The sequence below is a fragment of the Culex pipiens genome, chromosome 2 (assembly GCF_016801865.2).
Source record: "Culex pipiens pallens isolate TS chromosome 2, TS_CPP_V2, whole genome shotgun sequence".
Classification (NCBI taxonomy): domain Eukaryota; kingdom Metazoa; phylum Arthropoda; class Insecta; order Diptera; family Culicidae; genus Culex; species Culex pipiens.
This window is the reverse complement of record NC_068938.1, coordinates 92,948,507-92,974,765: the sequence shown is the minus strand read 5'-3', so window position 1 is coordinate 92,974,765 and position 26,259 is coordinate 92,948,507. Positions and strand designations below refer to the sequence as shown.

The window sequence follows — 26,259 nt, the reverse complement described above, 5'->3', positions numbered from 1 at the left end:
GCGAATGCATTGGACACTATTTGCCGTGGTTATAGCGCCACAACTTGCTCGTATTTTAATTGTACTCTTCATTTTGCGGAAAAATCGCAAACCTATCAAAGTCACCCCGGCTATCAAAGTCACCCCGTTTTACGGTACTTAACATTGTTTTCATTCTACATTATTTTCAGCTGATTGAAATTTTGAAGTTTTTTTAAAATTTTTTTTGTTGCCTCGTTTTTGGACCGTTCTTGAAGGGGAGAGGCAACAGCCCAAGACTTTTCTTTTGAAACATGTTCTAATTGTGTTCTCTCAGAATTTGTTTTATTCAATTTATTTAAAAAATGTTTTTTTTTAATGCAAATTAAAATTTCATTAGCTTGACTCGAAAATGGGACAATTTTCTAGATTTTTCCCGGATTGTTGTAGAGGTCGTATCGAGGTTCCCCGAATTGGAAAAAAACGTGTTTGCTTTTATTTGTCTATACATTAGTTGAAGAGTTACTCATGCTAAATATCTACAGTTTTTTTTAAATGGTCCAAAAAACATAATTTCATTTTTTGCTTTTTGGGTGTTTTTGAAATCTCAACCCCCCCCCCCCTACAAAAAGAATCTTTTTTGTATGGACCGTGGACAATCGCCAACCCCCCCCCCCTCCCTAAAGTGTCCACGTGGTTTATGGATGGTCCCTACCCCTGACACAAGGCGGTTTTAAAAACACCCAAAAAGCAAAAATTGGAAATTTTGTTTAATTGGACCTTTAAAAAAAAAACTCTAGATATGAACCTTCTACGACAAAGTGAAGTGGAGTAAAACAGGCATCGAATTTTAAGGTCTGAAAATCATGTAAATTATTGATATTGCTTGCATTTAGTAAAACTTGATGAAATCAAATTCTTTTTAGCTTTATAGCTTTTGTAAATTACTGTTAAACATTTATTTTTTTCCGTTTTACCCCGCTTCCCAATGTTTAGACGGCTTATAGTAGGCTTGAGTTTATCTCATAAATAAGTTTCATCTGAATCGGGGCGCCTCAATACGACCGTAGCCAACTCTAGAAAAAAATGCTCTTAAATTGGGATAATTTTTAGGATTTCATTTGCATTTATATTGTTTAGTTTTTATTTCTTTTTGAAAGTATTAGTGCTTTTCTACCGTTTTTAACTGTTGTTTACATCTTTGTAATAAAATTTAGCCATTAGATTTAAAATTGCAACGAAGTTTGTTAAAACATAAGCTGATACATTAAAACAAAAATGATCCATACTATATGTATACCGTAATCTGGGGTGAATCGGGACTACAGTCTGAATAGGGACAGCTGTTTTTAGAGCACTTAAAGCTTTTAAATTTGGAAATGGATGTACACATTTTGTTGGCCTGAGTCTGTTCTAACCGAAACCAACCAGAAAAATCAAAATATTGTGCTCCAACATGGTTAAAACTGCTGTCCCAGTTCGCCCCATGTGTCCCGATTGACCCCGGTTTACGGTACTTTGTTTGTCTTAAAATAAACGCCATTCTTAAAAAAATGGCAAAGTAAGATAAAACAAGTCAATTCAATTTTTTAATTCACATAAAACAAGTCAATTCAATTTCATTGGATATTCTAACAATCGAATTGGCAGGAGAAGGAAAAACTACTCAAAAATTGGTTGAAAATTGATTTTGGCGAAATCTAGATCAAAGCCCGTCTAGAAAGGTTGTGTGGTAAAGGGTTAAATACACTCGGACAGAAAGGGGAAGGGGGAGGGGGGACTCGTATGTGAAAATTTTGGATTACGGCATTTGTGAATGACCCCCGAGCAAATCTAGAACAAATTTCTGCCGAAGAGTGGGCATGGTACCTCCCTGGTACCGGCAGTGGTTAAATATTTAAATTAGAAATGTATTGTTCAAAGTCCTATTTTTTTTTTTCTTTTCTCGACAGGCAATGTGCGTTCTTTCAACCATCGTGATCTTGTTTGTAATACTATGCTGTGCTTATAACAGTAAGAAGAGCTTGTGAAGTGTAGTTAAAAGGGTTGAAGAATTTCTCATAGTTTTCCCCCAGGGGGATCATCGTTCTGTAAATCATTGTAAGAAAACTGTTCAGAATGCAACCCGAAGAATACGAAAACACCGGCTGGTTGTCATACTTTAGCCGCCATAAGACGACTTACACGGCCGCCGACATTCACAAGATCAGCAATGAGCTGAATAACGTTCGGAAGAATCTGACCGCCACTCAGTACGCGTACGGCGAACTCAGCAGTGAACTAAAGGCCTTGCGAAGCTTGCACGAGCAACGCCTGAGCGAGGAGTACGAGCGAGCTTCGGCCGCGGTCAACAGCAAGTCCTCCGGTGGGTCAAAGTCCACCGAGAAACGACTGACCCAGCAGGCAGATGATATCAAGTACCTCAAGAATGAACTGGCCGGATGCCGGAATGAGTTGGTCAAGCAGATCAACGCCCTGAAGGTGAACGTCAGCGAGGCATCCAAGAAGAAGCTCAAAACCGGTCAGTTACCGACGGGTGCATCGCTGAACATCGAGAGCCGGATCATGGCACTGGAGGCGCAGCTGGATCAGCTGATGGGGGAGAACCGGGATCGGATCAACGGGCTCGAGGGTCGGTTAAACCAGCTGGAGCAGCAGCACGAGCGTGAGTGTAGCCACGCGTTGAAGAAGCTCGAAGCGTCCACCAGTCGAAAGTTCCAGGAGATGAGCAACATGATTGTGGAACTGCAGCGAAAGCTGGACTCCAGCGAGACCAAGCTGGACGAGCAGATTCGCAATCAGTCGATGAGTCAGGACGCGATCTACGAAGAGTTGGACCAGCGGATGGACGTGTTTGCGTCCAAGTTGAGGGAACTGCACGCCCGAATCGCGCACATGGGACTGCGGGATGACATTGGGTCGACGTTTGTTTGAAACTCAGCGTGACTGTAGATGAACATAAGGTAAGTGGCAAGTTTGCATAAACCATGTCGAATGTTCTCCAATTCTTACAATTAATTATAAAAAAACTGTGCCGGTGCAAATAACAGTAATTACCCCTACGTAAAACTGCAATTCAAATCTGAAATGGAACATATCTACATCAAACCGTCTTCGTCATCTCCACTTGAAAATTTCGACTCAAGAGAAAAACCAACACGGCCATTTCCACAGCTTGAGAGGAAACAAAGAGCGGCGAAAAATTTCGACTGCAGCAATCGACTGCGAGTTTTTTTTTCTCGGCCCGCGTGAACAAAGTAATAATTAAATTGATTGCTGCAATAGTGCAGTGCAATTTGGCGGCGACGGCGTTTCCAATCGATCGGTATTGCGCGTCCCTTGGTATGTGAGTGCGTAACCCTCAAATTTTCTGCGAGCTGAGGTGTTGCGTTAGTTTAGTTTTGCGGTAGTTGCGGAAATAGTTGGTTAAACCTTCAATTGGAGGAATTGAAGATGTGATTTGGAGTGAATCGCGTAATTTTGGTACTACGATGGAGTTTATTAAGATTAATTTGATGAATCTTCAAAAACTGAAATAGTAAATCCAAAAAAACTTATTCACTGATTGATTACAATATGTGGTTTCTAAGTATTATGCTACTGTCAAAAATTTGCAAAATATCTTGAAAATATCATAAATCTATGAAAAAAAGATTTGCTACAAACTTTTACGTTTTGTACCGATCAGTGGTCCTAAAATTTAAAATTTGTAAAATAATTCGAACGACTTTATTGATTTTAAATGCATTAATAAGCGTTATACAATGTATTGTTTAAAATATTTTACAATCAATCAATACATATTTTTAAAATGAAAATTTAAATTTTAGTCAATAATTTGATATGCCCCCTTTTTCAGGGGAAATTTTGAAGACAAAAACATGATAAAAAATTGCGGTGGCTCAATAACACTCAAAATACCATTTTATGTTCAAGGTAGAATTACTAAAAGAATTAGTTGATGCAAACTTGGTTCTCAAGATTTCATTGCTTTTGATTCATTATATTATTTTTGATCTAAAAATGCAGACCTTTTTAAAAATATTTCAGATTTTATTTAGTTCCAAAATTTTGTTAATAAATAGGGTATTTAAACCACTTATAACCAGCGATTTCACGTCAAACCAGCAGGATCCAGATCAAAAGTGCTCCCATTTTAGCTTGAATTGGGCATGGGAGTTTCTTGGGCAAAATAAATATTTTATTGTTTGGCGATTGGTCCTTGGTCCTATCCGAAATATGGTGGTCCAAAATATGACGTTTTTTTTTAAATGTTCACAAAAATTTCAATTTAAAAAATATATAACTATGGAACTTTACTTCTATTGTTTTATGTTTTTCTTGTTTCATTTTTAGTATTTATATTTGCGTTTATCTTGTTTACTTCATGTTTGTTTCTGATAGTATTTGGCTTATACTACCACCACCTTTTGTCTATTTAATTTCTTCATTTATTCTCCATGGCTGTACCACTTTTCATTTTTTTTACATGTTTTTCACATTGTTTACTCTAGATTGAAATCATTATCATTTAAATTGTTTAAAAATGCTTAGAGGCATAGTCTGGGACAATACAAAAATTACTGCATACTTATTTTTACATATAGAGTAGCCCGGGGCAAGTGTGCGCACCTAACAAATATCGTTCTGGTTTGTACTGAAAATAAACGATTTATCATTCGACCTTGTTATCAAAAGGAAGCTATATCAATTCCCTTCAAAACGTATCACTAGATTTTTTCAAAAAAGTTAAGTGCTTCAAGATATAAGCAAAATCTGTAAAAATCACAAATGCGCACTCTTGCCTCAACATTGGAGCAAGTGTGTGCACTTTACGGGGCAAGAGTGCGCATTGGATATTATAATTTGTTAGTTAACTATTTTACCTATTTTAGTTTAGGGGGTTGTTTTGCAGTCAAAATACAACAAATTCCACGATAAATCAAAAAAAAATATTAGAAGGATATTTGTGACAAGTAGTTTAAAGTTTTAATAATTTAAAATTTTGAAAACAGTCATTTTCAAGGTTATTTGTTAAATTTTGTAATGGTTTTTGAAAGGGTGTCATTTTTTCATCGTTTCAACATATTTTAGTTATGAATCAATCGATTTTAGCAACTTTTATTTTTTCTCCAAATAAAATTGTATGTGAAATTCAAGTGCGCACACTTGCCCCGTACGCCTTTTCATTTGTGAAAAGGTCGTAGTACAATTTAGAGAAACAACTCAGTGAAAATCTCTACACGATTTTACTAGTAATTACCTCAGCTTTCAAGTTGCATACCTTGTATTTCAAACATGAAATTTACTAACAAAATACCGTAATCTGGGGTGAATCGGGACTACAGTCTGAATAGGGACAGCAGTTATTAGACCACTTAAAGCTTTTAAATTCGGAAATGGATGTACACATTTTGTTGGCCTGAGTCTGTTCTATCCGAAACCAACCAGAAAAATCAAAATATTGTGCTCCAACATGGTTAAAACTGCTGTCCCAATTCGCCCCATGTGTCCCGATTGACCCCAGTTTACGGTAGCGAAGAAATGATTTTTGCCTGTAAAAATAACACGCTTAATTTTTTTTCAATTTCTTTTTCAAGGGCAAATTTTCATTGCAATTAAGGCCAGAAAAGGCTAGTGCGCACTCTTGCCCAGGTTTACTCTAATATAGAAAATATTAGTGAAAAGCACAGCCAAAGTTGACCCCAGATTTTTTTTTTAAATCGTTGGCAAAGTCACATAAAACAAGTCACACCTCCACCACTAAAATTTTCTTAAATTTTAAGAGTTTTTTTTCCTTTGCTTTTTAAACATCAAAAATTGTTGAAAAATTGATTTTTGGCGATTTTTTAAATCGAAGCCCGTCAAGAAGCGGGGTTGGGTTGTAGAGAGTTAAAGCTCGCTACGTTTCAAAAACAATTGTGCTTTTATGATTTTTAAGGATGTTTACGTAACATATCCAAAAATGGTGCATATCTATTGATGGATTCTGAGGCATGATTTTTTGAAAAAAATATGGGATTAATTTAACATAAAGCACCATGCGGTTCCATCGAATGAGTTCCCAGCATATTTTGCTGGAGACGCAAGGTGCTTTATATTTTAAAATGAACGAAATGGGTTTTTTTAAGATATCATTTTTTCAAATCCTGTATCCATGGTTTCAACAGTTGAATAAAAACAGTGTTTTAAAATGCATTGAACAGCACTCCACTTGTTTTCAAAATACCTGGCTACTGACAAAATAGTAGTTTATGCAACAAGTTGCAAAAAGAGGATTTTTTCAGCACGAGTCGTACATTTATACAACGAGGTTCACCGAGTTGAATTATTTATTTCGACGAGTGCTGAAAAAATCAAGTTTTGCAACAAGTTCCATACAAATTTTTTTGCAATTCCGAAAAACACCCATTGAGTGAAATTTTAAGTCAAATTTTCATGTATTTTGTCAATAAATCGTTTAAATAAAAAAAAAGTTGAATAGTGTTACTTTTCAAAAGAAGTGCTGAAAAGTTCAACTTTTCAGCACCCATTTCAGTGCTGAAAAGTAGAACTTTTCAGCATTTATTTTGAAAATTGTTGCAATTCGATTCTGTTATTTTTGGTACAGAAAAGTAGGCTATTTTGTCATTCAAGAATGACAGGAAAAGTAAGTAGTTTCACGACGGAATTGCAAAAAAGAAATTTTTCGTGAAAAAAAAAACTTTTTGCGGTACTGTGGTGACATACACTTTGGAAATATTTGCAACGACCTAAAACAATATTCCTCATTCTGGAAATTAAAGATTAAAAAAATTAAAGCAGCAAAAAGGTATTTTCAAATGTTCAATTTTGGATGGAGACTCCTGCACACCTGTTTCAGAGGAATACACAAATTATTTTGCTGCCTGGGACGATAGTTATGTGGTTCTTATTTGTCCCATTTGACAGTAAAATATTTGAACAATGCCAATGTAAGAATAATATTTGAATATGATGCATGTCTATTATTTCTTAAAAAAAAAACAAATTTGATCAAAAGTACTAAAATTGATATAAAAAACTTGCAATCAGCTCAGTTTCCCCTTAACGACAAACCCCACTTAGCACCTAAATCATTACCCAACACTAAACGGGTTCAGGTCTAACACCCAAAGGGATCATCAATCACCGCGCGTAGCTCTAGTTTACACCCGCAGAAGTATTGTTGGAATTTTGAAAACAAAATAGCGTCCCCGTTTGCCGCGTTACCGAAAAATTGCGACCAACGAAACGCTGTTTGTCACTCGAACTCAAAAGTATCCAAGCCGTACACAATTCAACACCCCAAATGTGACGAACGGGCCAACATTTTTGACGAGAGTATATCACTAAAAATACGTCTCGTCGTCACGTTTTGTAAACCACACCCACTTAGGAAGGAAAAGCCGCAATAAAACATACAATTTGTTTCCCATCAGACTTATGTCATTGCCCTGGGTGGGGGCCATTCGTAGACTACGTGGTCACGCTTGTAAAAATCAGTGTGTTTAAAAAATACATATGCTGGCAAAATCAACAAACATAAACGGACTTAATACAATTGGAAAAAGAAATTAAAGGCTGTGATAAACCAAAAAACATTAATGCATCCAAAGTTTTAAGATTAAAAGAAAATAAGGCATTGTTTGATATAGTGAAAAACAAAATAAAATAAATTTCGTCTCCAAATTAATTAAGACCAATTTTAAATTGAAGAATTAGAAATTTTATAAAAAAGATGGATCAAGAAGATTCCTGCGGAATTGAATCAACAAGATAATATTATTTTTTCATGAATTTTGTAAAAGCATTAATTTTTCAGCAGAGCAATAACTCAACTTGAAATCAATTAGCGTCCCATCAACAAATTCACTCCAAATAAATCTGCTTTTAATCCAAATTGGACAGAGCGTGGACCAAACACAACATACACACACACCTCGGCGTCGTCATCAGCTCGGGTGGTTTTGAAGAATGGAGCAAAAACAGCACAGCAAAGTGCCAAAAATCAACAAATAGAATTCATTTGGCCTAAAAACGCGCACGCTGGCCACGACGACTATAAATAAAACTCTATTTTCACGAATAAACAGCCAAGTCTGGCCAGAACGGCGTGGAAAAAAAAGAAAAGTCGATTCTAGAGTAATCTCTCTCTCCTTGGCAGGAGCGCCAAAAGAAAATATGCGTCTTAAGTAGCTTTTCATTACGGCAACTTTTATTTTGCCTCCTCGCTCAACTCAACTGGCCAAAACCCGAAAACCGTGCTTGATTGATGGCAACAGGGACGCGACTTAATCAGTCTTGTATTTATGGGAGATAAACGGCCCGCATGTGGGCCAGTTCATTAGGAGGTGGAAATTTTTATAAAATTTGAGTGCAATCCACTTGAGTCTAGACTTCTGGGTACCTCAAGGTTGAGTGTGTCCAAGTGGGGTCCAGAAAATAACTTAAGTAATATTGTTAATATCAAAAATCGTGAAATATTATTAAAATTAAAATTAAAAAAATGGCAGATTTTAGCGTAACGTAGTTTATGGATGAAGCTTAACGACAATTTCCTCTAGTATACTGCCGTTCTACGCATAATTGTCCCATGTTCAAAAAAGTGCAACTGAGAAAAACGCGATTGAAATTTTTCGACCGATTTCTGTGTTTCTACGCATAATTGTCCCGTGGGTTCCTATTCGCCCTATGTGTCCCTAATCGCCCCAGTTAGCAGTTTATCACCCTTATTTGTGATCCTCTTGCTATACAACAGATAAAAAAGGCATAATGCTTAGTAAAACTGATGATTCCGTGTAAGAAAATACTTGGTGGGACAATTATGCGTAGAAGTTCAACGATGGGACAAACAGACTTGGTGTTGTTTTTGATGAGTTTCTGAACAAAGTACCAGATTTTCTGTGTTTTTCTTAAAGTACACATAAGACTAAACTTAAAAATGGAATAAAGTCAAAATCATCAAAAACTGACATGGGACAATTATGCGTAGAACGGCAGTATAGGGCAATCAATACACCAATTTTTATTCGCTGAAATTTATTAATTTTTTATTGAATTTTCGTCAATTGAAATTTAAGAGCGATTTTTTCACCAATGTGTAACAGGTCGTATCGAGGTGCTCCGATTTGGATGAAACTTGTTTGTCTATACATGAGATGAACTCATGCCAAATATGAGCCCTCTACGACAAAGGGAAGTGGGGTAAAACGAGCTTTGAAGTTTGAGATCCAAAAAACATAAAAAAATCTTAAAATTGCTCGCATTTCTGTAAAACTTAATTAATTTGATTGACTTTTTCTCATAGCCTTTGCAAATTACTGTTAAAAATGGACTTTTTTAAAACCTCAATATCTTTTTGCAACAGCCTCCAACACCCATACTCTTATAGGTCAAAAGTAAGGGAATTTCGTGGACTATAAGCCTGCGGTAATAACTTGCTGGCCAATTGCAGTTTTTCTCATAGTTTTTAGATGTTTCTATAATAAACATTTTATAACGTTAGTTTCTGCCCTGTAGGCTTCCATAGCGGCACTTTTTGGTCTCAATTCTGACATATTCGGAATCCTCGAAAAAACTCACGTTAGTTAGACGTGTTGAAGTTATAAATTTGGTTGGATAAAAAGCCATTAAGAATGAATTAAAATATGTTTTAACAATTTGTTGGATTAGGGGTAAAACAGGTTTTCGCCTACTTGATACATCATTTGACGCATGGTAAGATCTATTTCTTATTTAATTTTTTTTTATTTAATTATTTTTTAAATCAAATTTACGATACGACCTCTAGAACAACCCGAGCAATACTTACAAATACTGCATCTTAAGCATATGATTCAGCAGTTTACTGAATTCTCAGTTTATTGAGACTAGCGTGCACAGGGTGGGGCAACTTGGGGCAGATGTCCCACAATCCTCATATTTTTTTCGAAAATTGGTCAGCTGGTGTCCATGAACGACGAAATTTTAAAAACTTTCAAATTGTTGCCCCATGATGATTACTGACATTTCAGTAAAATAGGGGAAATCTACCCATTTTAATCCTAATAAGCGGTCGTGTTTGAATGATGCTGGATAATCTAGAGTCTCCCTTGAATTTTACTAAAACCAAGTACACCAACGAGTAGAGCAAGTTTTTGTGAACATTTCTGTTTATTTTCACTTTCACTAAAAGTTATTCTATTTCTTTACCAAGCATTTAACAAAAAAAAATCCCAAGGGTATTCTAATCGAGGCGAATGCATTGGGCCACGCCCATTTTTCTAATATCGGCTTAGTTCTTTTTTCTTCCAACACTCTGTCGAGTGTTGCCATTTGCGCTGACAGTTCAAACGAACACTCACGAAAAGTGGCATTTATAGGGAAAGTTTCCTGGCATCGCTGGCTGTGCTGCTGGTGGTGTTGACGGCCAGCCTTTGTTCTTTTTTGCCTTCGTCTCTCGCTCGGTTTTCTTCAGCCTTCGGTTGGAATGCAAAGTGAAAATTGAAACGTCAAACGACTTGACGCGTTTGTTTTTTTGATGGCGCTTGCTAATTTATTACATTTTTCGGGATTATTCTTCAAGTGAGTGCCTTACTAATGATCAAAAGAACATGTTGCCGGTAGTTGGAAGCAATTTCATATCTTAAGCGCCGTGAAAAAGTAAGCGAAAGTGAAAAGGTAATTTTGGCGATGTTCATTAAGCGTTTGAGGGATTCTCGTGTGTGTCACTGTGTGTGCCAACAAAATGATGAGAAGTGGTCTCGCAAAATACAAATTATGATCAAAAGTGCATTAAATGTGATCTTTTTGGCCAGTAAGTGGCATACATTTGCGTGCTTACTCGAGGCGGTGCTGTTGCTGGTAAGTTTATAGCCCAAATAGTATTTTTGGAGCTTTAATCGAGCATCAAACTCTCCATATGACGAAGATAGGTGTTTGATTGGAAAGGGTAGATTTCCCCTATGTCAATTTTATGTTTTGCTGAAAATTCAGTAATTTTTTTTTTCTGAGAACAATTGAAAAGATGGCGGCGGTGTGGAAGTTGTGGATTTCCGTCGCGATTTATCTTGCCGATTTTGAAGTGTTTTTGTAGTGCTACGGTCCGGGAAAGTGCATCAATACAATAATTAAGTGGCAGGCTATCCGATTTTTGTGAAAATTACGCGTGTTTCTGTTTTGAAAGAGGTTTTTGGTCCATTTTAGTTTTTGTTGTCGTGTATCTAAGGAAGAAAAAACAGCCAAACGTCATTTCTGTTAGAGAGTTCGCTCTCAGAGAGCGTCACAGGAAGGAGAGTGTGTGTGTTCGGTGTGGTTTTGGTTTGCCGATGACGCGCCTCGACGCTGCTGTACGGCGGAGAACAGTTCCCGGTTGGAGGGGGAGTCGGAGTGGCCGTCGCTTACTCTCCAAGGGCCAGGGTTCAGGCTCCTGAGTCGGGAGCAGGTGGAGGGGTGGTGCATGGTGGGAGAAGAGCGGTGACAGCACAAGCTGGTTGCTTGTGTGTGTATTTGTGTGAAGTGCAGATGGATTCTGCTGCTGCTTCATGTTTCGCGATTTTTCCTGACAGACGTCATTTGAACTTTGAAGTGTAGTTTTTGAAAAGGGCCAAATCGACACATGCAGACTTTAGATATGACCTGCAGACTTTTTAATATTGGGTGAGCTCGTTTATGGCGAGCTTGGGTTTGTGCGTGGTGGGTAGGGGAAGGAGGATGGGTGTTGTGAGCGTTAAAACTTGTGCAGTGGATTTGTTCGTGCCTCAGAGGAAATATATATTGTGAATATTGTGAGCGGAGCAGTAAGGCCGACGCAAACGGATTTGTGCGGTGCTGCAGTCGTCGGACGGTGTGGTCGAGTTGCACCTGATTTCGATGCTGCGGCGGCGGAGCAGTCTCCAGTATTCAAGACCCCGGTGAGCTCGTTCCTTGATGACATCCCAAGCATGTGTGTGTGCGTGTGTTGAAGAATGAAGAATGAATCAAGAGTGTGAGAGGAAAAACCATTTGCGAGTGAGAATTTATTTTTTCGTCAGTCGATTTTCTCCTTTGCTGGACATTCTACCCAATTTAGGGTACTTTGTTATTTATTATTTTTGCAGTACAGGCTGTTTTCATTATATTGATGCCTTTCAAAAATAATTTCAAGTTTAATTTAAAAATCTTTCTCACTATAATGTTGAAGTCTAAAATGTAAATTAGTATATGTGTGTATGAGAGTGTGAATGAGTTTTTCTGTTCTTTTTTCAGCCCAATAAAAATTTAAAACCGCGTAAAATCTCCAGAATCGGTCGATAAATCCAAATCATATCTCATTGAAAATAATCGTTATAGGGTCATTCTTAAATAATAATTTATATGCGTTTTTGATCATTTTGCTGTCGTTTCGTTAGTTTGTCAACTGTACCTGTAGAAAAACTCATTTCTATAGAATCGTTTATCGAGAGACGCGCTGACATTTAGGATAGACCATTAGCGCGCGTTTTTGAATTTTTTGATTCGATTGTGAGTAGCGGTTCCTCACGATTACTCTGCAACGTGTTTGTAGGAGAATTTTATTTGATATTTTATTTTTCATAAGTCCTTCTTTTATCATCGTTGATTGGAAGGCACGCCGCCGGTTTAGTTCGTTTAAGTTATTGTTTTAATTTCATTGCAAACGTTTACGTGGCGTCCTGTTTTCTTTTTGTTTATATTCATTGATCGCAATAATTTATTCCAACTGGCAGTTTAAGTATAAACTCATCAAACTATCGATTTTGAGTTGCGTTCGTGAAGTTGAACGGTGCACGTCGCGGTCATCACGCAAGATTTTCGTAGCCGTCTCCGTCTTTGTTGTCCCCCCGATTGTGTGTGTTTTTCGATCCGGGCGGTTTCGCGTTTTCGAATATTATTTGGTTTTATCTTTCCACAGCCGGCTGTCTAAGATTGAATCATTTATTCTAAATCAACACCAAATAACCGGAATAGTCTCATCCGCATCATCCGACTGTTTGCCTTGAGAATTCATAATCAATCACACCATTAAACAAAAATTATTGATTATTGGGTCGCATCATCATCCTCTATGATGAATTCTGGCCATTACCTTTACCCACTAACAAAATCCCAAGTAGAAGTAGTTTTTCCGGCACACGTGGGGGTGTGGATATCGTATAGAACCCACCCTTGGTAGCAACCTGTGCTAACTAAATTCCCGTCCCAATCCCCCGAGATCTACAAACTGACATGGCGGGCGCCGTTGGTGGCCAACGACTGTTACCTATTTGCTCCAGGTCTAGTTTGGATGATCTTGATGTTTTATCTTTTCAGCGCATTCATACATGCTGTTGATAAGGGAAACGCCATTAGATCGTTGAAGCGTATGACCGGTTGTATTGATAGGATATTACGGTCCTGTTCAGCAACGGAGAAGGACAACCATGGGTGGTCTCTCATGCTCATGCTCATGCTCATGCTCAAATTCAGTAATTTTTTTTTCTATCAGTTTAACAGATAATTTGCTAAAGATTTTTCCGTTACCAAAATTTGATATTTTTGCAATTGAAAATGTTTTCAATGCCTTAGGGTACGTTATCCATTAGTGGACCCCTTTCCTATAGTGGACCCTCTAAAGGGTTTTTGATGAAAAATTCAATAAAATCACAATTTCAAGCGTGTCGTTATCTACAAATCTTTTATTTGGCATGTTCAGCATCATTTAGAACAATGTTGACTGACATTTAATTGTCCTTTTCACCAAAATAAGTGTTTTGAGTTCGACATCTGAAATCAGCCGTGGCCACTAGCATTTTCACAACAAAACTGCATTTATATTTTATGATTGAATTAACTATCCAATCATTTTTTGACTGATTATTTAACTTCAGCAAGTCGAAATAATGTAAGTTTAAGGAACTTTACTAAAATAAAGCGAAGAACTGCTCATTTTCGAGCAAAAATTAGGGGGGTCCAATATAGGACAACGAAAATCCAAACTTTTCCAAAAGTGGACCCCTGTTATTTAAACCTTCAAAAATGATGAAAACTGTGTATTCAAGCAAAAGTTTCTCTAAAACATACAATAAATGCTTGTTGTTATCAACCTAAACGCATATTTTTTCAATTATGAGTATAAATATAGCTGTTTTCATGTTAAAAGTACCAAAAATGCTGAAGCCGTAAGAATTTATAATTAATCAAAACTATAGTTAATTGTACTTAACTGAAGCATCATAATTGCAGTTTGAAATGATATTTTATAATAATAAATCAATAACAAAACATTTTTTTCCAATAAACATGCGTGGTTTTATCAGCAACTGTAAACAAATCTATTGTCTAGTTTCGGTCCACCATTTATGTAACTAATATGGAAAAATTTGCATCAAAATTAATTTTCTTAATTATTTTTATGTTCACAGTGGTTTTTGAAACGTTTTCTCTCATCTTTTTCAGAAATAAATGTGTTTAAATGTCAGTTAGGTTTTGTTGTTGTTTGAAGCCAAATTTGTTAACAAAACATATTTGTTTATGATGAAAAGTGAGCAAAATCCATCTTTTATTCATTATATCTATCATTAGACTTACACCATGCATCAAAACATCAAATATCGGTTAAATTTGGTATAAAAATAACAGTTTGCCTATAGTGGACCCGGGTCCACAATCGGATTATGGACCCGGGTCCATTATAGGAAAAAGGGGTCCATAACAGGCAAAAAAAACTTTTTTTTTCAAGTGGCTATTTTTCTGCTTAAAAACAAATAAACTGATGAAACAAATAGTCAAAATTGTTCAAAAGACTTCAGATTTCATTGTTTTGTACAAAGGGTTATGAAAAGGTGCTTAAAATATTGAAAATTTGTGAAAAATATGCTTCGGCTCTACTAGGGGGTCCACTAATGGTTAAAATACCCTAATTGATACATTTGTTTCCCAGTTCATATTTTAAATTCAACAACCCCTAGAAAAATCGTATTTCAATCAACATTATGTCCAATCTTGGTTATGTTGTGAGTGTAACCTCTGCCTCAATATTTTTCTTACCTTTGTTGAATAAGACCATGTTCGGCAATGTATGTCAGCTAAAGTGACGATTATTTAGTCGCATTCAGTAATTCAGTAAAATAGCTGAAATCGACGCTGTCGTGCTAACTTGTCGCACGTCGTTTTTTGACGTTCCAAGAAAATTGTCTTTTAATGTTTGACCTTGAATAAACGAAAAATAGAGCACGCATTGTAAACAATAACAAACACGTTTTGTGTGGTTGATCATTCTGTGCGTTGTCCTAAAGTTTGGTTGAATTTGGTTGCTGGAGTCCCGAGTTATAATAACAAATATTTACGGTAGTCGGGCATGTACGTGTGTCAAACGCGTTCTGACCTAAAATCCCTTTGGCCAATTGTCGCACTTACAACAGTTTTCAGGCTGTGTAAAGATAGCTTGACAAGATTGAAACTTCTCTCATATGAAAAGTGACAACAATGCACGGAGTTTTTTTCGGTTTTTATGGAATATCTCAGGATCTTAGGAAACATTTTTTATGCAGATCATTTTGTAATACAGGTAATAATAGGTTAAGGTTATTTGCCTTTCAAAAGTAGATCAAGACCACGAAACTCATAATCGATCGTTAAACAATACGTAATAACCAAATTACAACGCTAATAACTCAATAATAATTCATATCAGGCCTCGAATCTAGTTATTATACATGTCTAGTCAAGTGCAGTGACCCACATTGGTGCAAAATTTAAATTTTACTTCACCCAAGTCTACGGTTTATGTACTTTTGTGCGTCCCGTCCATCATCGATCATTTCCCTTTCGATAGCGGGTTTAACACCTCAGTTGACTGTATTTAGCGAACCAAAGGTGAAGCGTTGAACTGGGTGGGAGGTGGCGCGCACCTTTGGCATGTGCTGGCCTGCATTAATCGGTTCGGTTGATTCGTCCGGCCATCCGGGGACACAGGTTGAATATTTAATCAACTTGAACGAAAACTTTGGTTTTAGGATTTTATCTAATTTTTAATTTAAGGGTTTTTTTTTTCACCATTTTCTTAGATGTATAAAAATGTTTGATTAGTTCTAAAAAATGCAAACATTCTTTGAAATCTAAAGATATTACTTCCCCCTAAATCATCCGCTTCAAAGTATTCGGTCACACAACATACTTGCCAGGAATATCCAATGAGGATTATGCTTATCACCGGGCAAGAAAGAGGTAACAACATGTTTTAATCCACTGACGATGGTGGTTAGTTAGTTAGTATGACCAGCGCAGCCATAGGCCGAGTGCATTGTTGTGCACGGACTGCCTCCTCTGTGGCGTGTACTTGTACTTGTGACTTAGTTTTTGCGCCTCTTTCTCGATGCAGATCGTGTTTGATTTGGCGCGAACGATTCCAATTACATATTTCGGAAGTCAAGTCCCCTCCCCCCTTTTCGTAAACGTAGGGGTGGTGCGTTTGGAGTTGTTCTTTGTGTATAAAGGAGTTTACTTTGCCAAAACTGACCACCAGTTTGTGAAAGGATTACGAAGGTGACACATATCGGGGTGAATTGGGATTAAAGTTGCTGGGGAGTTTACCAAAAAAAAGTGAAAAGTGAGTGCAAGTATCAGAAATTAATTTCAACTGTGCTTGTGAAAAGAGACGGAAAACAAGTGACTAAAGGACTCTTTTTATTAAAACTGTTTTATGGACTGGAATAAAACAATCCATTACGTTTGCGGTGAAAAAAAACCTTGTGCTTGAACAATTGTGCCAAAGTTATGAGAAAGTCATACAAGAGATTCAGGAAAAATCATCTAAATTATTAACTCCTTGAAAGTCATGTGCGCAGAAAACTTATATTCTGTTGTGGAATAAGTCGAACTAAAAACCGGTCCCAAGAAGTTCATCAATATCCCTTAAATTAATGTACCTATTCAGACTCTAGTCAATAAACAAAAATCCGATATTAAATCCATGTATCTTGGATTGTTAGAGAATCCAAAATTATAATGCAATAATTGATTGTTTTGCTATCAAAAGTTCATTTAGGTCAATGCTGAATTGGCCTACCGTAAAACGGGGTGACTTTGATAGCTTGATAAGTTGGGGATTTTTCCACACAATGATGAGTACAAATTAAATACGTACGGAATGGTATGCAAAAATGTGACAGGTTTGAAAAGTTAGTTAACTGTACACACTTAGTTTTTTATGCCGAACTTCAGCAGAATTTTGCCAAAATCAGAACAACTTATCGCTCGGCAGAAATATATACCGAGTCTCGGTAAAATGTGAATCATTCTACCGATGTCTCGGCGAAAAATGACAGTTAACTTGCCAGTTGTTTCGTTTTCGGCAAAATTCTGCCGAGCTCGAAAATCAAAAATGAGTGTGTAATGAGGCAAATTTTGATGAATTATAATGTGTTATTTTAATATACTCAAAGTGTCATGATTTGCGAATCAGAAAACACTGCACTTTCGGATGTTTTGAACAATTTTCCACTAGGAGAAAGTAAAATAAGTTTGTCAATTATAAATATTACGTGGTTTTGAATCATAATATTAAACAAATCAAATTTAAAGGCATTTTCAGTAGAACAAATTTCATATAAAATGTGAGAACTTTCCATTCGTGCTTCGAATTCGGCTTAAAATGGAATATGAATCGATAAATTTATAAACAAAACTAATTTAAACGAATTTCGGGAAAAACTCATACTTTTAAACAATTTTACCTAAAATTTATATGTATTTGGTTTAAAAGCTTATAAACTAAATTAACAATGTTTTTTTAAAACTATACCAGCAACCAGACGTGCATCGGCACTCCATAGCACTTCACCACATTTTGAGATGATGACCTTCCCAAACCGGCAGAGTGAATCTTTGCGCACTGTGCAACACAAGAAGCTTTAGTTCGATGCTTATAATTATCGTTTTTCACTATGCAATGTGGCTTACCAACAAATTAATAGTGAATTGAATAACACAAATATTTCAAGTGCTAAATGTGCTATTACGCACTCAAATAGCACTTCATCGCTAAAACTAGCGAATAAGTGAAGATAAAGGTTTTGGTCCTTCAGCAACTCATAGTGCAATGAAATAAACATACTTTCTGTACAAAACAAATTGATGTGGTGCCTTTTCCAAGCCATGGCCTTAGAAAAACTGTCAAGTGCTATTGAGTGCCGTTGCACGTCTGCCAGCAACCTTATTGATGGTACATTTGACGTAAAATAAAATTTGAACACCCTTTAATATGATTTTAAAAAGAAAAACTATGACTTTGATAGTCACCCCGGGATTCAAAATTGAAACAACTATTTTTCCTAAACACTATTGATTTTTTTTCAGAAATAGTGCTCGGACCATGTTTTAAAACAATAATCTTGGGAAAAACCTTTACAGTTGGAAAATATTAAAAATCAATTGAAATTCTTTCAATGTCACCCCGGTTTACGGTAATTGTTTTTTTTTTTGCACTTTGAGAGGAACAAAAAAGGATATATAATATATTTGCTTCTTGAAATATATTTTTCAGCACATTTTGTTAAACATATCCTTAACACAACCCATTTAACAGAATGAAGCCCTTATAAAAAGTCTAACTAACAGGATATCGCTGTCAAATAAAATTACTTTTACTATTACTACTATTTGATTAAATTCTGGAAATTCCGTCAAAAATCATATTTACTTTACCCCATTCCTAATGTCCGTACTGAAGGAAATAAAGGTTTCTTTGTAAAACACTGTAACTTTTTTTACAAGGTCATTAGTTAGGAGAAAGATCGTTAATTAATTGTGTTATTTGCAATGATAAACTTTGAGGAAAAAATGATTTAGTTTCCAACATTTTTTAGTTTTTTTTTGTTTAAACTTTTCATAATTTGACATTTATTTCAAACTTCACAGCACTAGAATTAAAATATACAACTTGCTTTAGCATAATTTATTATTGTTTATTAAAGTTTCCTTCTTTACTTTTTTTTTAATTTCAGATGCTTTTACCAACATTAGTATTAGCTTTATCACTATCCAGTATCGTAGGAACGACCGAGCTTGAAAGGTAAGACGTAATGATTAGTTATTCAATTAGGATTTCCAATAACCCACCACAATCTAATTAAGTGGTAATTTTCAGCTACAAACATTTCCCCTGCATAACAAATCTTGTTTAATCGAAATCTCATAACTTCAATGCAAAACTCCCTTCCTAACCACTCCCAACCGTCCTAAAGATTCGACCTTTCGAGACTGTTACTGTTTGCTGTGCTGGTCATCACACGGGTTCAGCAGATCTAAAATCCAAACAATCTTGGAAAACGTAGTCGTTTAGTCGTTTTCCCGAAATTGTTTGACGCGCTTCTGATGGTAGGTTCAAAAGTCGAACGGACAAACATACCCAACTGCCTAACCATCTGCCAAAACATCGCAACGGCGTTAGCATCATCAGCCTCGGTGTGTTGGATTCTGGTGCGATTCAGGTTTTATGCAGTGATGACCGGTGCTTAACTACGTTAGAGTTTAAAATTAGAATTGATTTTTTTTAAATTCGCTTCAATTTCTTCTTCAAAGTTTACATAATGCTGAAATTTTGTTTTAAATTTTTTCCGTTAAGTCATTTTCAAATGCTAGTCTTGCATTCAAAAATGTAAACATTCCCCTGCGCTGATCCAACCGGCGAACCGACCGACTCAAATCGATTAACGAGCAGCTGTGATTAGCGTGGGTGGAGAAATAATAAACTTGGACTTTTACACGCTTTTCTAGTGAATTTGAGTGGAATGATGTAATGCAAAATGAATTATTTTGAATTTTTGAACATTTTTTTCTTACTCAAAGTTTTTCAAGTTTTTGATTTTTAAACATTTTTCCCACTGTGTACTATTGTGAAAAAAAATACCAATTCAGTATCGCTGCCAGGTCTTTTTGGCTCATAAAATTTAACGACTTTTCACTTTCACAAGGCAGGGTTTCTAATTGGTGAACCGATAACCTTTCTGAGGTGCTTTTTATGAACTGTTTGATTTCCCGCGCAGGTGAAATTTCGAGTGCGCGAAAAATGATGTTCGACAAATTGACGTAAGTGCGAGGCATCAGTGTGCCATTAGAGCTATGATTGGCGGTTGGATCCGAAAATTTCAGCTGAAATTAAGGAAACGATTTTCTTTTTCTTTTTTTTTCATTGCTGGAGGAAACGCGCTGATCGGATGTTTACTTTCGATGGTGTATGTTCGATTGCACTGCGCTGGCGATTTCGCTCGGTGATTAAATATAATTATTGCGATTTTTTCAGTAATTATCCGTTTATGTAGAATTCAGGGAGTCTGTCACAAACGAGAATGTTGGAGACTGATCAATTCATTTTAGAGCGTCCAATTTCCCGTCCCGGGAAACAATTTCCCGGGATTTCACGAAAAAAAATATTTCCCGTTTCCCGGGAAATTTGTCAATTTTCCGGGAATTCCCCTAATTCAAGCGGAAGTATACATTTTCTTAAATTTTTGGAAATATTTTTTGAAAATGCTCTGAAAAAATAATAAATGAACAAACTCAACATGATTTTGTTCAATTAAATGTACTGTTTGGTTTATATATAATTAATCAGATTATCAGAAATTATGATATCAGAATTATTTCTGATAATATTAATTTATGAAGCAACTGGGAATAGATCTTGCTTAATGAGTATTAAATTATTACAATTAGGTAAGCTTTTAACAGATTGATGTAATTTCATCAAAACAATATTAACTCCTCACCTCCAAATTAAAATTGAGATTTTTTTTTACGTTTTTGTTAACCATGATCAAATGAGATGAAAATCGAATTTATGCAAAAAGAAATAATTCAATTAGTTCAATACCTAGTACTAAAGAAATTACAATTTGAAGTAAAAGAATAATGGAGCACTGGTGCAACTACAGGGTTAAATGTGAAATAATAGAAGACTTTTTTTGGAATGATGTTAATTTATCGTATAATTTTAATCATGTTGCATAATAATACAAAAAAAAATCATTGAAAAATTACTTTCTATTGTTTGTTCTCAAAAAATACAAAAATATATTCAAAGCTTGCATCAAATATTTGAAAACATTGGGTTGTTTGGAGTTAAACCAACACTAAAAAGCTTTACCATTTGTTCAAGAGCTGAAAACAGTATTTGTCATGAAAAACATAATTTCTGCATGTTTTTTTTTCTCATTTCAATAAACTGGTCTCAGAGGCAAGTTTAAAATTTCTCTTAAGAAAGTACCAAAATACATTTTCTTGTAGTTGAATGATTTTTTACATGCAGTCAAGCTGTTAATTGATCTTCACAATTATTTAAACCATTAATGTTGATGTTCTGTACAATTTTGTTGCATAATATTAATTAAAACCAAGATCATGACAATTTTCAATACATTTAAAATTTCCCGGGAATTCCCGGGATTTCCCGGGAAATTGGCTGAAAATTTCCCGTTTCCCGGGAAATTTGTAACCCCGGGAAATTGGATGCCTTAATTCATTTCAATGAAAAAATCATAAAAAGTAGAAATAAAAACTAATTCAAAACAAACATATTACTTTCCCAGTTTCACCACAACCTCCAACGGCGCCACCGTGCATCACGACCTAACCCACCACCATGAGCTGCACCATCATCAGGATCCGTTGCATCACCACGATCTGCACACCGCCGCGGAACTGCACCACGCCGCCGCCCACGTGGACCTGCACCCGGTGACAACTAGCACCTCCCACCATCACCACGTAGACCTGCATCCAATAACCGCGACCGCCCACCACGTGGACGTCCACCATGAGCCGCACCTGCTGGATTTCCACACACACGCCACCACCACCCACGCCCACCCGGTCCATCTGCAGACCGAGCTGCACCACCAGGACGTCGTCCAGGAGCACGGTGACCACGTGCACCACGCGCACCGTGATGTGGTCGTTGCGACGCCCCACGCTTCGGGCTTCTGGAAGAAGAGCTACGTGTGGAAACCGCGCTGGGTCAAGTCCTGGCAGGAGAAGAAGGTGTACGTGGCCGTGTGGAAGCACGTGTGGGGACCGGTGCAGGTCAGTGAGTGGGTTCCGATTCCGAAGCCACCGCCGGGATGGACCAAGCACTGAGTGCTATTGGGTTTGTGGGGGTACGCGACTGTTGGGGGCGTTTAACTTTGCGTTACGTGTCAAATGTACAAATATAGTTAATATTTCATTTTAACTATTGTTTTCTGCTTTCATTTGATGAGAAATCCTTTTTAAATTCTTGAGTTTTTTTTGAAAAGGACCAATAAGCTATTGTCTTTCATATGTTTATAGGTCGTTTTCAAAAAAAACTCAAGAATTGTTTTATTTATTTTTTACTGAATTTGCTGTGATGAACAGTTGAGGTACAATGTAGAAGAATCTCCCCTAGCATAGCATAGCATAGCATTACGGGTCTACAGGTGCCACAGTAGTCAATCCAATATTTTTAGACAATTTGATTGTTGCCCGGTACAAACAAAAATATCTATGAACAATGTAGAAGAATCTCCCCTACAATTAAATTTTATCGAGCAAAGCATAATCAACATACATGCAGGCGTTTTTCACGGTCTCCAGTGCTTTCATTATTACAAGGTCTTCTTTCACTTCTACGTGATCGTGCTATCTTGTCGAAGGTACTTCTCTTCCCGAAGATTCATATGAAAGAAGTTTCAATCTTGTCGTGCTGACTTGACACAGCCTGAAAATTGATGTAAGTGCGACAATTGGCCAAAGGGATTTCAGGTCAGAACGCGTTTGACACAGGGACGAGCTCGACTACCGTAAACATTATCAGTTATAACTCCAGCAACCAAATTCAACCAAACTTCAGGACAATGCACAGAATGATTAACCATACAAAACGTGTTTGTTATTGTTTACATTGCGTGCTCTCGTTTTTGTTTATTCAAGGTCAAAAATTAAAACGCGTTTTTCTCGGAACGTCAAAAAGCGACGTACGACAAGTTAGCACGATGGCGTCGAATTGTTTGATGATAAAACTTAAAAACTGAAATACTTTTGTGCATATTTTGGGTCCATTGCTCCTAGGATCCGACTTTCAATGTGCCTATTTTTGACCCACCTTCTGATTGGTTGAAATTCCGAAGCACGTGGCGAACCCTTTTGACGTTCAGTTAAGCCTCGGCTCGAACAGTTCAGCCCCAAAAAGTACGGTCGCCAAACAGGCTAAATCGTTGTGTTGTTTCAAGCCACAAAACAACATTAGGATTATTGATTTAATGTCGTAGAAGGAGTCATTCACCAGTCTGCGATCAGCAGAGAAGCGAGTCAGACGTGCGTCCCTCACAAACCAAAAAAGTGCTTAAAAAGTGCAAAAATGCCTCAGGGCAAGAAAAAGAGGCGGTCCTCACCAGCAGGATCGGCAGATTTGAAGAAGCTAAAGAATGCCGAAGCGCTACCTGCAAAGCCAGGCAGTGCACAGTGGTCCAGATCGCAAAATTAAGTGGAAAATGGATTTTCCGAAAAATGGTTAAGTTTTGGAGCTTTGGTGTCTTCAGAAGAGTTGTTGCATATAGAAAGGCGCAACTTTTGGTTTGGTTGAAAATTAGGGTGGTTCACGATTAGGGTGATTTTGGAAATCTAACTTTGCAGGAATATTTTTGGGAATTTTTTCGTCTTCTAGAAAGTTGACGGGCTTGCCAATCCAAGCAACTTTGTCCAAGACACCAAAATTTTATCTCGTAATCTACGCCTTCTATGACCAAATTTATAGAAAGCATCTGAGCAAACCTTCAAAAATCAGTTTTTTTAACGTGGCAATTCAGGGTTAAGTTTTAGAGAAAAGTGGTATTCGAGGCACTTTTAGAGCTCTAAAAAACAAACATTTTTATTATCTAACAAATCAATTTGGACTTAAGGGTCAAAAGTTACAGCGATTTTAAGGTAAAAAAGATGCAAATTTAAAACTTAAATATCTCGAAATGGCGCAAGCCAAATTTTAAGCACTAGGTTGCATTTGAAAGAGGAGATCCAGCACTACAAACGCTGAAAAAATCTCAGGGGTGTTTTTCTTAAAACTCGAGATATCTTCATTTGAAAAAGTCTAATTTTCAAGGGAAAACCTTATGGGACCACCCTAACGAATTTCGAAAATTGTCCAAATATACGTTTTTCCATGTAATTTTGCTCGCTGAATCTGAATCTGCCCTCAGAATTGACCCAAAGTGTCGAAAAATCGATTTTTGGTCATATTTTGGGTTTCCATGTAAAATTATCATTTAAACCCAAAATATGACCAAAAATCCATTTTTCGACACTTTGGGTCAATTCTGAGGGCAGATTCAGATTCAGCGGGCAAAATTACATGGAAAAACATATATTTGGACAATTTTCGAAATTCGTTAGGGTGGTCCCATAAGGTTTTCCCTTGAAAATTAGACTTTTTCAAATGAAGATATCTCGAGTTTTAAGAAAAACACCCCTGAGATTTTTTCAGCGTTTGTAGTGCTGGATCTCCTCTTTCAAATGCAACCTAGTGCTTAAAATTTGGCTTGCGCCATTTCGAGATATTTAAGTTTTAAATTTGCATCTTTTTTACCTTAAAATCGCTGTAACTTTTGACCCTTAAGTCCAAATTGACTTGTTAGATAATAAAAATGTTTGTTTTTTAGAGCTCTAAAAGTGCCTCGAATACCACTTTTCTCTAAAACTTAACCCTGAATTGCCACGTTAAAAAAACTGATTTTTGAAGGTTTGCTCAGATGCTTTCTATAAACTTGGTCGTAGAAGGCGTAGATTACGAGATAAAATTTTGGTGTCTTCGACAAAGTTGCTTGGATTGGCAAGCCCGTCAACTTTCTACAAGACGAAAAAAATCCCAAAAATATTCCTGTAAAGTTAGATTTCCAAAATCACCCTAATCGTGAACCACCCTAATTTTCAATCAAACCAAAAGTTGCGCCTTTCCATATGCAACAACTCTTCTGAAGACACCAAAGCTCCAAAACTTAACCATTTTTCGGAAAATCCATTTTCCACTTAATTTTGCGATCTGGACCACTGTGCAGTGTGAGCAAGGACGCTCAAAATTCGTCTGGAAACCAGTTCGCTACCCTCCCTGTGGACGTGAGCGAGAAGGAAGAATTTGAACGACGGGAAAAGTTGCCACCCATTTTTGTGAAAACATCGTCATCGGATTCGGTGCGAAAGTGGCTGACCGGGTTTATCAAATCTGGTGCTTTACGAGCTTCCATTCGCTTGTGTGCTGATGGACTCAAAATTCTGCTACCTACCAGAAAGGATTACAACTACGTTCGGGATTTCCTGAACAACACCAAGATTGAATACTACAGCCATGACGATCCAGGTAAACGCCCCATGAAACAGGTCCTCCGTGGCCTGTACGACATGGATGTGAGTGTGCTGAAAGACGAGCTCAAAACTCTTAAGTTGAACGTGATCGAAGTCTTCAAGATGACGAGACACAACAAGGACATCAAGTATCGTGATCAACTGTACTTGGTTCATCTCGAGAAAGGATCGACAACGCCGTCTGAGCTGAAAGCAGTTCGGGCAATTTTCAACATCATCGTGTCATGGAAACGTTATCGTCCAGTGCACCGTGACGTGACGCAATGTTCGAACTGCTTGCAGTTTGGACATGGTGGAAGGAACTGTTTCATCAAGAGTCGTTGTGCAACCTGCGGAGGTGAGCACAAAACTCAAGCTTGCGAAACAATCAACGAGAACATCGAAGCGAAATGCTTCAATTGCGGCGGCGACCATTCTACCAAGAATCGGAGCTGCCCAAAACGTGCTGAGTTTGTAAAAATTCGGCAGCAAGCGACGACGAGGCACCAACCAAATCGTCGAAAAACAACCACCAGCTTTCACAGACGTGGATTTTCCTGCTTTGGCGTCACCTGGAGCGGGATCTGTTCGAGTGGTTCCAAATCTGCAGCCATTGCCGTTGAATCAGCGGCAAAAAGTTGCAGAGAATACAACACCTCCTGGTTTCAGTCAGCAAACGAAGGAAAACCAACCAGCATCAACGGATGAAGGCAGTAGTGACCTGTTTTCACCACAAGAACTTCTGAACATTTTCATCGAGATGACAACAACACTGCGTGGTTGCAAAACTCGTGCGGAACAAGTAAGAACGCTTGGAGGATTTATCTTAAAATACAGTTCGTAGTTTACTTGTTCTAATGATTTTGAATATTTCAATGAATTTACTTTTTTAGTTTTAAGTTAGGATTAGTTGTTAAAGCGAGTTATTTTTTCTTTTTTACCCAAATGTATTCGATTTAATGCAAAAATTTAAAACAATTTGAAGTAAATAAATGAATG

General features: G+C 37.0%; 1 protein-coding gene across 2 annotated transcripts in view; it reads left to right on the top strand.

Moving 5' to 3' along the window:
- LOC120418976 (myosin-1) overlaps window positions 1-22,131 on the top strand; it is a 28,245-nt gene extending 6,114 nt beyond the window's left edge. The window contains exons 2-4 of one of the 2 annotated variants that reach the window (XM_039581522.2): window positions 1,911-2,921; window positions 18,918-18,985; window positions 21,501-21,571. In XM_039581522.2, coding sequence (XP_039437456.1) covers window positions 2,077-2,892 — 816 coding nt within the window. In that variant the 5' untranslated portion in view covers window positions 1,911-2,076 and the 3' untranslated portion in view covers window positions 2,893-2,921; window positions 18,918-18,985; window positions 21,501-21,571. Of the gene's footprint in view, window positions 1-1,910; window positions 2,922-9,971; window positions 10,801-18,917; window positions 18,986-21,500 lie in introns of those variants that run through there. The other variant, XM_052709005.1, reaches the window with a different exon arrangement.
- The last annotated feature ends 4,128 nt before the right edge of the window (window positions 22,132-26,259 follow it).